The sequence below is a fragment of the Scatophagus argus genome, chromosome 22 (genome assembly GCF_020382885.2).
Source record: "Scatophagus argus isolate fScaArg1 chromosome 22, fScaArg1.pri, whole genome shotgun sequence".
In the NCBI taxonomy this organism is placed as follows: Eukaryota; Metazoa; Chordata; class Actinopteri; family Scatophagidae; genus Scatophagus; species Scatophagus argus.
Window position 1 is genome coordinate 9889533 of NC_058514.1, and position 16596 is coordinate 9906128.

Consider the following 16596-nt stretch of genomic DNA (forward strand, 5'->3'; position numbering starts at 1 on the left):
GAGCTCTTTCTCCCTGCTTCCAATCTTGAGGCTAAGTTAAGCTAATCGCCCAGCTACTCACAGCAACTGTACCTCATGTATTTATCATACAGACTTGGAAATGGTATCTCTCGGCAAGAAAATGAACACACCTATTTCCCAAAATATTTAACTGTTTCTTTGACATACTAATTAATCATTAACTGTGAGCTTCTTGCTAACCCTTCATTTTATAGAGTTAAACTTTTGCAGAAACTGAGTTGAAAAGAAGAAATGGCTGCAGTATAGAACATCTGTAATCATCCTTAATGAGCTTATTCCTCAGCAGGCTGCAAAAGTTGGCCCATGTTGGCCCTTGTGTCAACTTTAATGGTCAGGCGAAAGAGTTGAAGAGTCGCTTTGAACAGCAAAAAACAGGCACCTGTACCTGATCAAATTTTCAAAGATTTTACACACAAGTCCTCACACATTGAGTAGAACTTAATAAGTAAGGCTTTTTGAAGCTGACTGTGACACCAGCCGAACCTTGACGGCCTCACATGATTAATAGCATTATGGTAAGTCCTTTTTTTTCCTCCAAGTAAAGGATTGTTTGAGGCTGTCTGATCAAAACATTCAACCTTTTATTGGTCCAGCTGTCAAAGGAGGCAGACTTTGTGTTCGTCAGTTTGAATCACCCTGTCTGGATCGGGAATGGACATGAATAGGGTATGAATTGATGGATTCATTAAAGAAAAACCTCTCTATGATCAGAATGAAGCCTGTTACTGCAATTGATTAGCTTTTCAGTGCAAACAAACACCCTATTCCTCAAGGAACAAGGACTCTGGGAGTTGAATAATGACTAACTTTCCGCTTATATAGTTGCACATCTGGACTCCTAGGTTGGAGTGAGAAAAACGCGCATAATCAGTTGCAAATGTTCACACAAAAGCACAAGACATCATAAATATGTATCCCTCGGATAAAGAAAGAGAATAGCAGGTGATTGGCGATTAATACTGACGTTAAAAACAAAACAGCCCACTCGGCGGGTTATCACAATAACTTAGGCCAGGCAATGTGAAATCCACATGTGAAGAAGATGCCTGCGCCACAGCTTTAGGGAGGATCTAAAATGTCTTCTGCCAGCTCCTGGAAGAATAGGAGATCAAAGTTGACATCCATCTGTGATTAATTTAGCTTTATTGACAATCATCCAAAGCCACCGAGACAGAAACTGCATTTGACCCATCATTCAGACTCATTCCTGTGCCATATGCTGATGTGTTGATGATATGTGGAAACCAGAGAAAGGTGGAATCTGGTTTAAAACTTAAATGCAGAGGCCACTTGATATGAGGAACATAAATACTCACACATTAACACACAGGCATGCCAGCAATCTGTCCGCCTCTTCTTAGCCACATTGTCATTTCTCCAGCATCATAACACGTGGAGCAAATACATCTTACATGATGGCATCTTACACCATGGGGGTGAATTATGACACGCTATTTTATTACAAACTCGTCACTCAAGCTTACACAGATGTTGACTTATCAGGCTATATTGTGACAACTGATGCAATGTTGCAAGTTTGTGGTAGAGATGACTTGTAGCTACTTATGGCACTCAAGTTCACAATCACTGCAATTGGTAATTAGGAGAAGCAGCTTAATGCTTGAAAGAAACTGCTATTATTCTAGTTTTTCAGATGTTATTTATGCATTCTTAACCAAAAACTAGATGGATTTAATATCTGCAAATGTTAAGTTTTCACTCCTGAAAGTTTTGTGTCTTCTTTGTCCTTTGCTGCCTTTGTTGTCCAACCTGGAATGATAATAAAAAATTGTCAGACTGTTTGGATTTCCATGATCCTTCACAGATTTGTGATTAGCATAAACCATAAGCCAAGCTAAAGCGATACTGACTAAAATCACAGCGGGATCCTTATTTGTTAAGGCGTGATGCCTCATAGCCTGTGTGTCCTGCTTTGAGCTTTCTCACATGGTGCCAGCACATACCCCTGAGTCCTGTTAGTGAACCCCCCCACACCCACACACACACACACACACACACACACACAGGATGTGGCAGATCATTTTAGCCCACACACTCTTGCAGGAATCCATGTGCACATGAATCTAAACACACATGATACACAAACAAAGCACAAATATGCTCCCGTATTCATGCAAAAACTCCCTCTGTCTCTCTGTCTCACATGCACGTACACTCTTCCCTGCACGCTCCTCCAGAGTCTACAAACATACCTATTTCTTGATTAATTGGATGCCCTGCCTAAGCTTCCTAGATTAGGCTTTGACATAGGTTATAATTAAATAAGACAAATTCAGGAAGTGTATGAAATCTCTCATTTCCTGAACAGAAATGTGAGTTTTAATTTACCTCATGCAGAGACGAGCTGTGGTCACCTGCAGAGAGCCAATTCGCTGTGCATTGCTCGGCGCATGATGTCTGGCTTGGACAGAATGCGTCGTTAAAATAAACCCCCAATGCCAATTTATGGAACAGCGGTCAAATATTTATCCAGTTGATGAGCTGGGCTGTGTGTTCCTCCCTGACAATAATTAAAGACAAACCTAAGCTAAAGGTGAGCAGCAGTCATGACATCACTTCACAGTGGCGCTCAGATGGCCTAGTTTGAGCAGACAGCAGTGGACAGTGGACAATACAGAAGTGCTCTGATTTCCCCTTTTATTTTATTTTTTTTGTGAGTCATGCATGATTAGCTGGGTTGAAAACAGCTCTGGTTGTTTTTTCCTGTTAGCATGTGCTGATGCATGCTGGGTAAACATCCTAAATGTCAGAGTGACTGCTTATCCAAACTAATTTAACCTCCTCAACAGCTGCAGTGAGAATAAGCACAGTCAGTCTGGGAAACGGAAATAAATGAGTTTGCCTTGTTGATCTGAACCTTTCACCTCCCTCTCCTCCTCCTCTTCCTGTTAGGCATGACGCAGTGGAACATCAGTCTTATTCTCCCATCTGGAAAAAGAAGTACATTCCCTGTCTTCCACTGCACACACAATACACTTCATAGACGTGAGAATGAGCCTCGATGCCCTTATTCCCTTATGGTTGCCCGCTACCTCCTCAGTGGAAGCTATTGAGACATAGGCATGAATGGGTATGAATGGGGCACTGGGTTGTGTGCTGTGGGAAGAGCCTGTTGTGAGAACTGGGGTTTCTCAGACAGGGATCACAGCCTGAGGTGCTGCGTGTGTCCAATGAACAGTGCTCAGCACCCTGGGATAACAATGAGAGCAGAGCAGTTCCAAAAATCAATAAACTGCTGGAGCTCTCCATAGTCTCCCTCATAGAGAAATAACAGCATGCCAGAGTCAATCTGTCTCTCTTTCTTTTTTCCTTCTATCTCATTTTACACTCTTTCTCTTCAGCTTTTGTTTTTATATAAACATGTTCACATAAAATCACAAAATCACATACACAAAGTGAAGTAAGGTCACAAAAGTGTGTGCACTACATATATTAAACGGCAACTCCTCTGCATTTAATCTTTTTGCACTGGGGATATTTTCTGTATCTTTCAGTTAAGTATGCCCTTATAGATGTCACATATAATCCGTGGACTCACAGCATTAATGTGAAGATTGCGAGACGTGCATGGAAACAAGTCAGGATGGGAGAAAAGAGGGATTTTGTAAATCTCCCATCAAAGTTGTCTAATTATGTTAATCAAGAATTCTCCAAATGTCAGCGTTGCTGGAGAGGATGAGATTTGGACAGAGAGTACTGTAAATGATGAACCAACCAATCAGTTGGACCACAATGATAGCAGTGACATTAATTAATTTAAGTTGGACATACAAAAGAGGCAGGCTTAAATCATGGGCACACTTCAAGAGTGAACACATGAATTAATATCAAGAATCAATTTGTTGCAAGATTAATGTTTTCTTGAGCTGAATCAGCATAGATTTTTGCTCAGCATTTATGGAAATTCAGAGTTTTGCTTCCGACTGAGAAATCTTTCATCTGTTGAGAGTGACATCCACTAGAACTCTCTGATAAAAATAAATTATTGGAAGCATGTGTGTGAAATATTTCTTCCCACCTCTTAAATAATAAAATTGAAGACAATTCTTGAAATATTATGTCTAAGCATTCATTTAAAGTAATGGCTATTGAGCTAAATTGCCAGAGGATCATTCTGCAAGACACAGAGTGGTCTGAGACCAATCTGGCTTCAACACAAAGTTAGATTTTTGAAGCACTGACCTCAAAAAAGAGTTTAATTCTGTGAGAAATATGCTTATTTGCATTCTAGCCCATAGATGAGAGGACTGATACACTCACACAGCAGACGGTTAGCAGAAAAGCTACAGACAGCCGGCCTGGCTCTGTCTTGGATAAAAAGTCCACCATGTTGGACCTCCATGTTTCTAGAGTAGCACAGAAGAGTCAAATCAAATATCATTTTCTACAGAGGATCTTTTGCATTTCTAGCAGCCACCACAGGGGAGGGTGAGACGAGGGGTGATCAGTTTGTTGCAATCTTCACCCATACCACTAGATGCCACTGAATCCAACACACTGGGCCTAATGTACATGACTTAAGGTACAGACATGCGAGTGATATTTTTATATATATTTCCCAAAATGTCCAACTATTTCCTCTTCCGTTACCACCATAATACGGTGTTTTGAGAATATTTACCATTTATTTTCTGTGTTAATTCAAATTAAATAGTCCAGTTAAGAAAAAAAAAAAAAAAAGGTCACGCTAGATAGCCAAAGATGTAGAAGTAGTGAGTCAAAAGTTTGCAAAATATATAAAACATATATATATATAAAACATACAGGCCTAAAACAAAAGAACTATCCATTTCTTCTCAGCATAGAATAGGCATGCTGTCAGACCGCAGTACAGTATGAGCGTCGTCTGGCAGAAAGGCTACAGTAAGAGACATTAAAAACAATCAAGCTGTTTATCATGTTTGCAATAATTAGATCTTTAACAGCAGGGGGCTTTTTCCCTCTGATTCACTAATTTGATACAGTAACGTCTCATCACAGTGCCGCAGGTTAGCCACATAGGGAGGAAGAATTAATTTAATCTAACACTTTATTCAGAACTCCAGGGGAACTCTGCCAAGTGTTGCAATCTGTGACTATTAAATTAATGTTGTTGTTTGTTTCATGATGGAGCAAATATGATACACTTGATGAATTAGTTCCTTTGCTGAGCGGAAAATTGGACAATTTAAATTATTCGCTGTGGTAGTTGCAGCATTAATAACATACCTGTGGGCAATAGTTGATAACTAACAGATTGGAATTTAAATATAGTGTTATCACTTAATATTAGTAGTTATATCAACTTGATGAAGTGAATCATATTGAGTCTTAGAGCTTTACTGTTTCAATAAACATTCCAAAAACTAAAGATTAAAGCTCTTCTCACATGTGCTTTTTAAGTGTAACTGCCTCCGGTTACTAGTGTCAGCCCAAAATGTAAACTTTTTCATTGTAAATGGTCAAAATTAAACGTATCTGTGATATCGAGCAGTCACTAACAAGTCAGCCACTCTTTAGGACACTCATATGGACTGTGGTATAATTCCCCTAACGCTACAGAGCTCTCTGGATTGGGCTTGAGACAGAACAAAACATTATACATCATTTGCATGTCATTAGCAAAATCGAAAGCCACCCCCCCCTGTGGGTTTAACCCCTTATAAATATATTTAAATATATAAATATCATGAATACATTAATTGAAATTGCCCTCACAACACAACCACTAAAAGCATGCCACAATACCATTGTGGAAGATGCTTTGTGTCTCTTGGGAGACGTCATGTGTGCACACGGCTCCGTGCACACCTGGAAACATGCACAATAAAAAACTACAATCATTACAACTCTCCACACATTTCACACAACTTATCCCTGACCTTCCCATAAACACACTCAAAGAGTCTCACACTCCACCCTCTATAAAATAGTCACACACACATCCTTCCTCACCACCCACACCTCCCTGTCACATAATCCCAGAGCTCATTCTGACTTTTTTAAAAAAAAACCCCACCATCTCTCTCTGTCTTTTGCTACTTTTTCTGCCTCGCCTTTTCTCAGTTTTCATGGATCAGCGGAGAGAGCAATTACATCAGCGTCGGTCTGGCGGTCTGGAGATGAAGCGTTGCGTGGCTGTGGGCAAACACCTGGCCGTGGTTAGAGGAGCAGAATAGGAAGAGGAGGAGGAGATGCAGTGTGGACAGATGTGCTGCAGGTTCTTTGGGCTGCAGGGGGGGGGGGGGGGGGGGCTGGAAGCACAGTGTGTGTTGGGGGTTGAGTTCTCATGGAGAGCGCTGAAGCACAAACGTGAGAAGCAACAAGATGTGTGTGTCTGCGTGCCTATTTGTAAATCATGTGTGAGTGTGGCTCAGTTGAGTCAGTGAAGCCCTAAAACAACCCCCCCATCACAAGCAGTTAACATTACAATCCTTCACAGCAGTCTAAACTCTGCACCACCAAAGTTTCAGGCGATCCATTCAGCATGCGTCTGCCTTTCTAGTTATTGACAAAGTCACAGCCATTTGCATTACAAAGGGAAACTGTTTGAAAATATGCACAAAACATGTCATCTCTTATACAACTTCAAAAATGCTTCAAACATGCCCAAAAACCCTGGAAAAACTGCACGGAAACTCAAATGTAAAGAGGACAATAGAATGTAAAACACTTGCTGTGCTGCCATTTCCTCTAATCTATTGCTGAGGGATATTTAACTTTAACGTGAAGAGAGAAGACGGAGAGAAAGAGGGAGAGGAAAAGTGTGCAAGTGACACGAAGCAAAGAAAAGACAGGAGTGAAAGAAGAAATGGAGTGATGGAGGGAGGGAGTGGGGCTGCGTGTCATAGATCTGGTCTTTGACCTCAGTCTAACCTCCGAGATGCCTTAGACAGACATGTGGTTGCCATCTGGGCTGGCTTACCATGCCATTATACCAGCTGATTTATTCTTAAGTGTTACTTGGATTATGATGCTATGGCTGATTTAGCTTTACTTTTGTTCTGGGTTTAACTCTTGCTTAAAGTCTCATATCGTAAAAATGCATTTTCTTTTAACGCAAAAGTTGAATTTTAGTTGTTACATAAATCAAAGCAATTACCCAAATTTTGGTTTACTGTCTAAAAATATTGATATTGAGTTCAACAATGGAGTATTTTACTCCATTACCGTCATATGAAGATTACAGTCAGTACTATGATAGAATATTCAGAACATACCATAAATTCATAGATTATGAAAGAGCATCTAAAGCTGAACTTTATGAAGGCTTGAAGAACCCAAAAGATGCAAAAGATGTTCGACCATGGCTACAGATTTTCTGCTACTGAGCAGCCACTTACACAAGCGTTTTACAAAAAACAGACACTGAATGGACATGAAGCATAAGAATACAGGGCAGGTTTAAGTGGCACTTAAGATTGAGCTGAATTGGGAGCTTGTACAGACCCAATGTAGACAGCAGCACTAATTAAAACAATACTTGGCACTTGGCTAGGTGCTGTGGAGTGCAAACACACCACAGCCTTTGTTTTCCTAGATTCTTGGCTTAGATTCATTTGACTGTTGAGCACAAGTTTCTGTCATTCAAATGATAAGTACATGCCATTAAGACTTTTCAACTCAAGATTAATTCCATATACCTGAAGAAATTAATATAATCAATTATCCTGTGTTTCTCAATCCTCCTGTGATTTATGGACTCTGTAACTGTGAACTCTGAGGAATATTTTATTCAGAAGAGCATGAAAGAAACCTTTAAAGCACACTTTACTTGTGAAAGACCAGAGAACTGCACATGAAGAAGGCCTTGATGCAGACTTGTCCAGTCTTTAGTTACTTGTTAAAATGTAGCTGCAATTGGAAAAGCAGCCAGACATTGAGCGAAGGAGGCTAAAGAAGGCAGTGGGTCTGACAAAACAGGTGGTCGCACAGGAAGGAAGGCAAACAGAGAAACTGCTGGAAAGAAAAGGGAATACAGACTGCAGGCTTGTGTTGGATGTGTACTGTGGCTGGCTGGTCAGGGTTGGGGTAGCAAGCAGTATGGTCTGAAACTATAGGAAAGTCGTAATGCACGAGCTGGAGTGATAGTGTAAGACCAGCATGATTTAAAAAAGAGTTACGATTTTAAAAGGATATATATCTATAAGTATTTATTTCATGAGAAATACATTTAAACATATGAAGAGTGAAAGTGTTCCTTGGGGCTCAATGAGTAGGAAATATTACAATGCTGTATGACTATTAAAAAATTAAATGTATTTCAGAGATAAATATTGGCTCAAGTGTCAGTGATTATGCAGCAGGAAAGACAGATCTGGTTGGACAAGCTCTGTAAATAAAAGCTTCAAAGCAGACTGGAGCGTAGATCCGGCTACCGTACACTCTATCGAAGGATGCTGATGTGACATCTCTGCGGCTCTAACCCAACTCAGAGGCACTTGTTGCAGATGAGCGTAAAGCCACAGCACGCCTCCTAGCCAATTAACAGTAAAATCAACCCAAACAGATTTCCAATTGATAAATCTTTAATGATACCAGGGATTTTACACAAATGCACACTTGACAGTGCTAATTTAAAGCAAATAGGAAGCTTGATTAAAAATTCCCCAGGCATGGTGGGGGAAGATAAATGCTTGAATAATTTATCAGATTTAATTGACACGACTGTGATGCTGTAAACAGAAATGTTTTGATGTTCTTAATGTATTTTGACACAATGAGATTTTGGGATGGGTCCAAGGAGGAGAGATTTGTGTGTGTGTGTGTGTGTGTGTGTGTGTGTGTGTGTGTGTGTGTGTATGAGTATGTTTTTTGAGGGGGTTACAGGAAGAGAAACAGGCAGAGGAAGAGGAGGCAGAAAAATGGGGAATGAAGGCTATCTTTAGTGCTGTCTATTTACATATTATTCCAGATCAGATCAGATTTTTCCTGTATGGCTCTACTGGGTATCATATCATAACGAATAAAAAAGTAAATAAGGCAGGGAGAGTGCTGGGCTATGATAGGCGGTGAAAGTGATCAGCAAACACAATGATACACAAGCCTGGGAGCCAGCCTGAGGCTACAGCAGTTTGGTTTGACCCCAAGAATGTGACACTAAACAAGGATGTAAATACGGTGAGAATTGAGAGAGGAAAAGGGAAGAGATAGAGGGAATGAAGGGGGAGGAAGGGAGGTGAGGGACGCAACGCTGCACACAAAAAAATACAAGTACACCATCCTGATAGACAGAAAGGGAGAGGGGCGGAAAGAAAGCATCAGAAAGATGGCGGAAACTGTGTTGTATCCCACAGGCTCTTGTTCCACTGGGGACCTAACAGGAGTTACATGACCAGCAGGTGCAGGGCCACCGCTTGTCCGATAAGAAACCGATCTGCATGTGCCTGTCTGCTTTCCTGTCCACCCGACCCCTGGTAAACATACCGGTTATCTGCAAACAAACAGAGTTTACTAGTGACTATGAATGAATACATCAAATTTTGATGGAATTGCCATGTTGGGCTCCCCCCGTGTTCTGAATGCATCTCCACCATGATACAATGTACACCTGAATACATGAATAGCCAACAAGGAGGCCCTTGCTGTTTGTAGGGGTAATGTTGACTGAATTTTTAAAGATGTTATTTTGATTTGACACGACTGCAGGCTCAGTGGAGTTTCAGGGTGTGCATGTGTGTGTGTGTGTGTGTGTGTTGGGGGGGGGGGGCGAGGTACGACAACCACAGGAAGAGACAGAAAATCATATGGGGCGGCCTGTGTCTGGGGAAGGGACAGGATAAACAGCAGTGGGAGAAGACAGACAGAGACAAAAGACAATCAGCTGTTAAGGATGGAATCACTGTACTGACTGTCATGGGGACAGACAGTATAGAAGAGATGGGGGGGGCAAAGATACAGAATCCAGCAGATAAACAGGTCCAGAGATAACAGGCTCACTGTGACAGTCCTACACATAAAGACATAAAAGCACTAACACATAAAGACAGCCAGATACAAAGATATATTGTGAAACCTGATGTCAGCATTACAGACAGCAAAGTAAAGTCACTCAGACAGCCTGCAGGTGATGTAAGTAATTGGCACCGTTTGTTTTCTCTTACACCTTCAATTTATTCCCAACAATGACAATAATAGTCAAAGTGAAAACCACAACGAGCCTCCGCACCGCATCGCACACACGATGCAAGAAGGGGGCTAGGAGCGAAGCTGACACTACAACAAATGCGTTTATGTTGCCTGACAAAGTATCGCTTCCACATCAAAGGAAGCCTCACCTTTTGCAAAGGGAAGCGAGGGTGAAATAAGTGGAGGCCCTCGCTTTATTAACTCCCAATCAATAAACATGCAGTCGGTGGCAAGGTAATCAGGAAACACTGGCAAATGGCCTGACAATGTATCAAAGCAGATGCTCCGAGGCAACGGCACAAACTCTAACAAGCATTTTATTACCGGTAGCTGTTACTGACATTAGTCAAAAACCAAGAGAGATAAAATAGAATAAGGAAAGCAGCGTGGCGGGGTGAGAGGGCCCTTCGGCTGAGAGTGTGTACCTCGCGCGTTTGATAGCCGCACGCCTCCTCTTTGATATGATAACAAATATAAATTGTTTAAAAACATCAAATGGGCAGCGAGCTAGAAGCAGACTTGCTGTGATGGGTGTCTGGTCTAGGGGGCGATGAAGCTGTGAGGTAGGATGATGATGCACAGTTCAGTTTTTGGCAGAGACAAAATCGCTCTGCAAAAGTAGCACTTCTGTGACACTGTTTACCTGCCTTTTAGCTTTTCTGAATGTCTTACTCTGGAGAGAGTATTCAGATCCCTTACTGGAGTACCAATACATTCGTCTAAATATGCTACATTGCAAGAAAAAGTTCTACATTCAAAATCCATCCATCCCTCCCTTCACATCCATTCACACATTTTCTATACCATTTTATCCATGAGGGTTGTGGGGGGCTGGAGCCTACTTCATCTGACAACGGGCGACAGACGAAGTACACCCCAGACAGTTCGCCATTCAATCATAGAGCTGACACACATAGGCAGACAATCACACAAGCGCACACGCTCACACCTAGGGGCGATGTAGGGTAGCCGATTAACCTTATGTGCTGGTTTTATTGGGACTGTGGGAGGAAACTGGAGTACCTGGAGAAAACCAGGGACGGAGAACATGCAAACTCCCCAAAGAAGGACCCAGAACCAGACTCAAACCCAGAATCCCCTTGCTGTGAGGCGACAGTGCCAACCACCGCACCACTGTGCTGCCCAGAATAGTTATAGTCAATTTGGAAAATATACATATGTGCTTTGATGCTGAGCATTATGGGAGAGGATAGATGATCTACCATTCCCATGTCTGAACACTAAATATAAAGGCTACAGCCAACAGCTGGTAAGCTTAACTTATTACAAAGACAAGAAACTCTGCTAAGGTCTACTTCATCCCATGCTGTTGGGCAGACTTGTGTAGGGGGGCCGGCTTCTCACCCCAAGGATCACACACCAGGAACCAAGATTGAAACTCATTCCTCCCGTCGGCTAATTTGTTTGTTTCGTTCTGGGGGCATAGCTGAAAAAAGGAGATCCTGAGCAGCGCGGCATCAGGTAAAGAAGGATGGAAGGGAGCTGGGGAAAGAGGGGAGGGAGGGAAGAGTTTACAAGCCCCAGGTACGGTGAATGGGTGAGCGGGAAGATGCAGAAAAGAAGGCAGTGAGGGAGAGAGAGAAAAAAAAATCTCATCCAAATAATTTTCACCCCGTGGGCGTTAAAATGCAAATCACAGATCAAAGAGGTTTGGAATGGAAACTAGCGAGATTGGGAGAGAATATCATCAAGCCGGGGTTATATATGTATGTTCAGGATGTGAGACAGACATGCTGGACCCAGGTAATGGAGCTGACCTGTACTTGAACACTGCTCCCTGCTGCCACTATCATTTCCCCGCCTGCCTTCTCCAAGGATTATAGCATGTACAGTACACTGGAAAGTAATTTACTTTCTCCTTACGGTACCTTTCTTCCCTTTCTGTTTCTCTCAGCCTCTGTTTATAAAGGCTTTTCACGAGTCGGTGAATGCACAGTTTACACAGACACAAACCTCCTCTCATAGCAGAGGCGAATTCCCCTCTTACATGTTGACATTGAATTGATGTTTGGCAACTGCACAGCAGCCTGTTTGCATGTCGCCCTGTACAGCGAGATGCTTTTTCCTCCTCCTCCTCCTCCTCCTCTTCATCTCAATACACATCAAACTCCACAAAAGAGATTAATATCAGAAAGGAAAGTCAAGCAATCACAGCAACTGGTGTTTGAAATATTTAAGTGGTTTTCACAAGGGGGAATGGGGGGGGGGGGGAAATGTATTTATCCCAAAATGCACCTTATAAGGCAAAATTTAAAATGATAAATCTAAGGTCTAAATAGTTTACATCTGCCTCTTTGTACACAGATGGGAGAGAGCATACAGTGGGTGAAGAGGGGTGGGGGGTGAGGCAGAGCTACAGATTGGCACATGGTGGAAGGATGTGACTGGGAGAAGGTAAGGGGAGACTGTACAAAGAGTCTCAACATTAATGCCTAATTAATGTCTGTCTCCCCATTAATGTCCGATTAATTATTAACATGTCTGTCTCATGCACCTGAAGCTGTCATAACTTTTCTTGTATTCTGACATGAAATGTGACCGTGTTGTGTGGCACATACTTTTGTTGTCCGCCCAGAAAAAACATTTTGCATTATAATGTAAATAGATTTTTTTTAAGTAGAATGTATAGATGTTTTCCAAAACAAATCTGAATTTTCATGTATTTGTAGTATGCGTCGTTAATAAAACTGGTCGCCATTGATGGTTTTGTCTTTATGACATCACAACTACAATACCTTACACAATTCCCCCATTGTCAACATGTATTAAGCCTGAATGAAGTGATCTATTTATAACTATACACTGACAACACAATAATATGAAGGAAGTACAACTCTTCCAGTGGTGGAAAATAACCAGCAAAAATTAGAGACAAATTGAAAAACTTGCTACAGATTTGTGTAGCAGAATTTTTTGCTCTTCTCTCCATTAAAAATCTCACAACCCTCAAGTTAAATCTCACAGATTTATCTTGAGTTCCCTTGAAGGGGACACGATCCCCAGGCTGGGAATGACCAGACCAAACTAGCTACTGTATAAATAGTAGTTAAATAACTCCACAATGTCCAACTAAGACAATCAAATTTACCGATACAATGTTTAAAGAACATATCACTATGTGTCAAATAATCAGTCTGTACTTCGTCTACATGAAACACATTTTGCTGATGATACTTTTGTATTTCTTGAACTTGAGATTTGAAAAGCGTGGCTTTCACTTACAGTGAGTATTTTTACATTGTTGTACTGATACGTATACTACTGTATAGGATATGAATACTTCTGCCACCCCCTCATTTATTTACACTACTGCACAGTAAGCAGTGAGAACCTCTTTTCCTTCTATGGTCCCTTCATAGAAATGATAAACTGTGGTCTTTAAATTAACATCGCCTGACACATTCATGCTTGAAACAAATAAGCCACCAACGCGTAACACACATAGCATTCTTCAATTTTTAAATCCTTTAAAAATGCATACACATCAAAAGAAAACGCCCTTTTACTGCCACAAAGTGAAGGTTAATTTTCCAGAGCTTCAGTATCTCTCTTCAGAAACTGAGCAGGTTTTCAGTTTGCAGTTCTCTGTGTGCCATCTGCATCAGCACCAAAGCCTTCCACTGATGTGGATTAGTGGTTCGCAGCACTTTGACACTCACTGCCACAGGATTCAAAACACAGCTGGTTTTTAGAGTTGGTCAGCACAACCTGTGCAGATACACTTCACAGTCTTCATCCAGCCCCACTCAAAGACACTGTTTCTTGTGCACTGTAGTCTCTTTCTTGTATCATATTTGCTTTTGAATGTAAATCCTCAATCCTCTCATCTTTTCTTCTCTCTCTCTCCACCTTTTCCTCTTTTCTTTGTATTTGTCCATCCACCCTTCTGCCTTTTCTCCCTGTGCACCTCTTCTTCTGCTCGTTATTGCCATCAGTCCAATTCTTTTTGCTCCGGTGTCACCTGCTTTGTAATCTGATTACTTCATGGCGGAATTAGTATGTATATTTAATGCAGTTTTTTCTCTTCTCCTCTCTGTCTTTTATTCTTTTTAAATCTTGATGAGTGATGCGGGGAGGAACGAGATGGGGTGGGGTTGCTCTTCTTGCATGTCTGGCGGATATGCCAGGGCCATGCTAATAAATGACAGCTGATTTATGCGTCTGTATTCTTTTATTTATAAAAAAATAGCAAGCGGGCTGATTTCTGATATTAATAATACAAGTGGATCCACTTTGATTAGGCTTCTGTGGAGAGCTGTGCATATTCAGCATTACAATTAAAGCCTCTGATGTGAAATAGGAATGACACGCTAATGAAGCGAGCTAGCGAGCCTGAACCACGACTGTCCAACAGCATTACGGCCCATCTCGGATGAAGAGTAATTATACGAGGAACACTGAAATGTCATTAAAAATCTTCAGTAAGTGATTTAACCCACCATTCCTCACTAATGCTAGATATTTCTTTTTTTCTTTACCACCCCTCGACAACCCCCACATGATCAACTCCCAAGGTTTCCCCTTTCTTTTCCTAAAAAAAAAAAAAAAAAATTCTACAAGGCCAAGACCAAACTTCTCCTTCAGAAGTTCCACAAACAAAAAATGGGGTACCAAACTCCAAAAATATTGAGAGTTGAGACAAAGACATACAATTGCATTGTTCTAATTTAATTGCAGAACTCAGTGGTGCCGATGGTGGTAGGTAATTGAAATCATTCCATTATAAATTCCATTATGAATTGGTGATTAAGGCCAGAGGTGATTACCATGGATTAAAGATGATAGTTGGGATTTTTTTTCCAGCATAACCTCTCCTGCCACCTGCACACTATCCACCTCTAACAGCTTGGTTTATCACAACTAACATGTAAGGGAAGAAAGTAATACAAGAGAGAGATATAATGTGTGAAATTGAGGGGGAACACAGGCGATAAAGGCAAAGAGTGTGTTTGAGGGGAGTGTTGTTTCTAAGAGGATTTAGTTAATCTGATTCTACCCCGTCATTCTTGTTTGATGTGCTCATTTTCACAGGCAAAAGCAGCCTAGAAGGGTTATTATTGTTGTTGCCAAAGCAAAAAGAAAACAAACAATGAGCTATATCATGTTGCCATATCATATTCATTAGGGCTATTGTCAAGACTCTGTGCTTGTGTGGGTATGTGTGTGAGAGGGTGGGGGGGGCCTGATAGGAAGTGTGTGTGGGGTGGGGGGGTAATGCCACAGGCAAGAATTCATGAATATCAGCAGTTTCTCACCATTTTGTTGGGTTAATCCCTTGTTTCAGTCGGAGAAATAGGCATTTCTCTTGCATACATTACACTGGTGCCTGCACATCACATCCACACAAAGTGAAAAGTACCTTTACGTCCCTCTGATGTAATGATGAGTGAAGTTTTACGTATTGAGGTCACAGTTTGTTTTGGGTTTGTTTTTTGCCTGTCTCAGCAACTCCTTTGACAGAGAATGGAAAATCAGATGTGTGGCGATGGGGCAGGTGAGTTTGGATTCAATTTAAAATTAAAACGAAGTGACCAGTGGAAAACACAACACTGGAACAAGCATTACAGAAGTCTGACCTCATGGGATTTTTGTTCTTATTTGAAAGCAGTGTCTTCATGTTCTGATCTGAGCTCAAACCTGCTGACTGAGAAGATGTTTTTTTTTTTTACATAAAACTGGGCAAAAACATGACTTACTTAAACAAAAAAAAATGTACCAACAACTCACTGTCGGAGAGACAAACATGTGACTCCTCTGATGGCATCTGATGTGGAGCACAGCGCCCTGTGGCACCCAACTCGGCACTGGCTGGGCGGTTACGGGAGCTGGGTGGGGTAGGGAGCGGGCACACGTGTCCCCTTCGCCCACCACTGAACAGAGCATCATGCCTCCGAGCTATGCAATTATTTTTGCACTGCGTCCAATATCAACTTGAGAGCAATGCAAATTATTTAAGACGCGCATTTCAGGGCTCGCAATTATAATAATGATGATCTCAATTAGCGTTGCCATTGCCTCGGACTATTTAGCAGGCAATTTTGCAGCCTGGGGGCGAGGGTCTTCAAGGGACCTGACATGCATCGTCAGGTCAGAAGGGGTGTAGGAAGAATGAAAGAGACACAGAGAGATAGAGAGAGAGATGGCATTCTTGATCAATAAACTGTGAGACTGGGAGATATTTACCACCCAGTCCCACAAGGGGACAGTTCATAAATTGACCTAATTGGTCAGTGTTAGAGGTGAATAATGCCAGGATGCACTGTCTAATTTAGAAGGGCAGGATGTATGCTATTTTGCCTCTTACTGAGATACTGCATCCTCAGATCTAGTCCATGTCAAAGAGGTTCAAGATTAGTTTGATTCCCAATCACTTTGTCCTGAGAGTTAGATGAGAGGACTGATACTACTCTCATGCTTAACTTAGCA

At 41.5% G+C, this 16596-nt stretch overlaps 1 protein-coding gene across 1 annotated transcript in view; it reads right to left on the reverse strand.

Annotated features, from left to right (window-relative positions):
- Window positions 1–1209: 1209 nt before the first annotated feature.
- Window positions 1210–16596, reverse strand: part of foxp2 (forkhead box P2) — a 120077-nt gene continuing 104690 nt past the window's right edge. Inside the window, exon 19 of the mRNA XM_046378573.1 lies at window positions 1210–1791. Within this exon, the coding sequence (XP_046234529.1) occupies window positions 1704–1791 (88 nt within the window). The 3' untranslated portion in view covers window positions 1210–1703. The remainder of the gene's footprint in view (window positions 1792–16596) is intronic.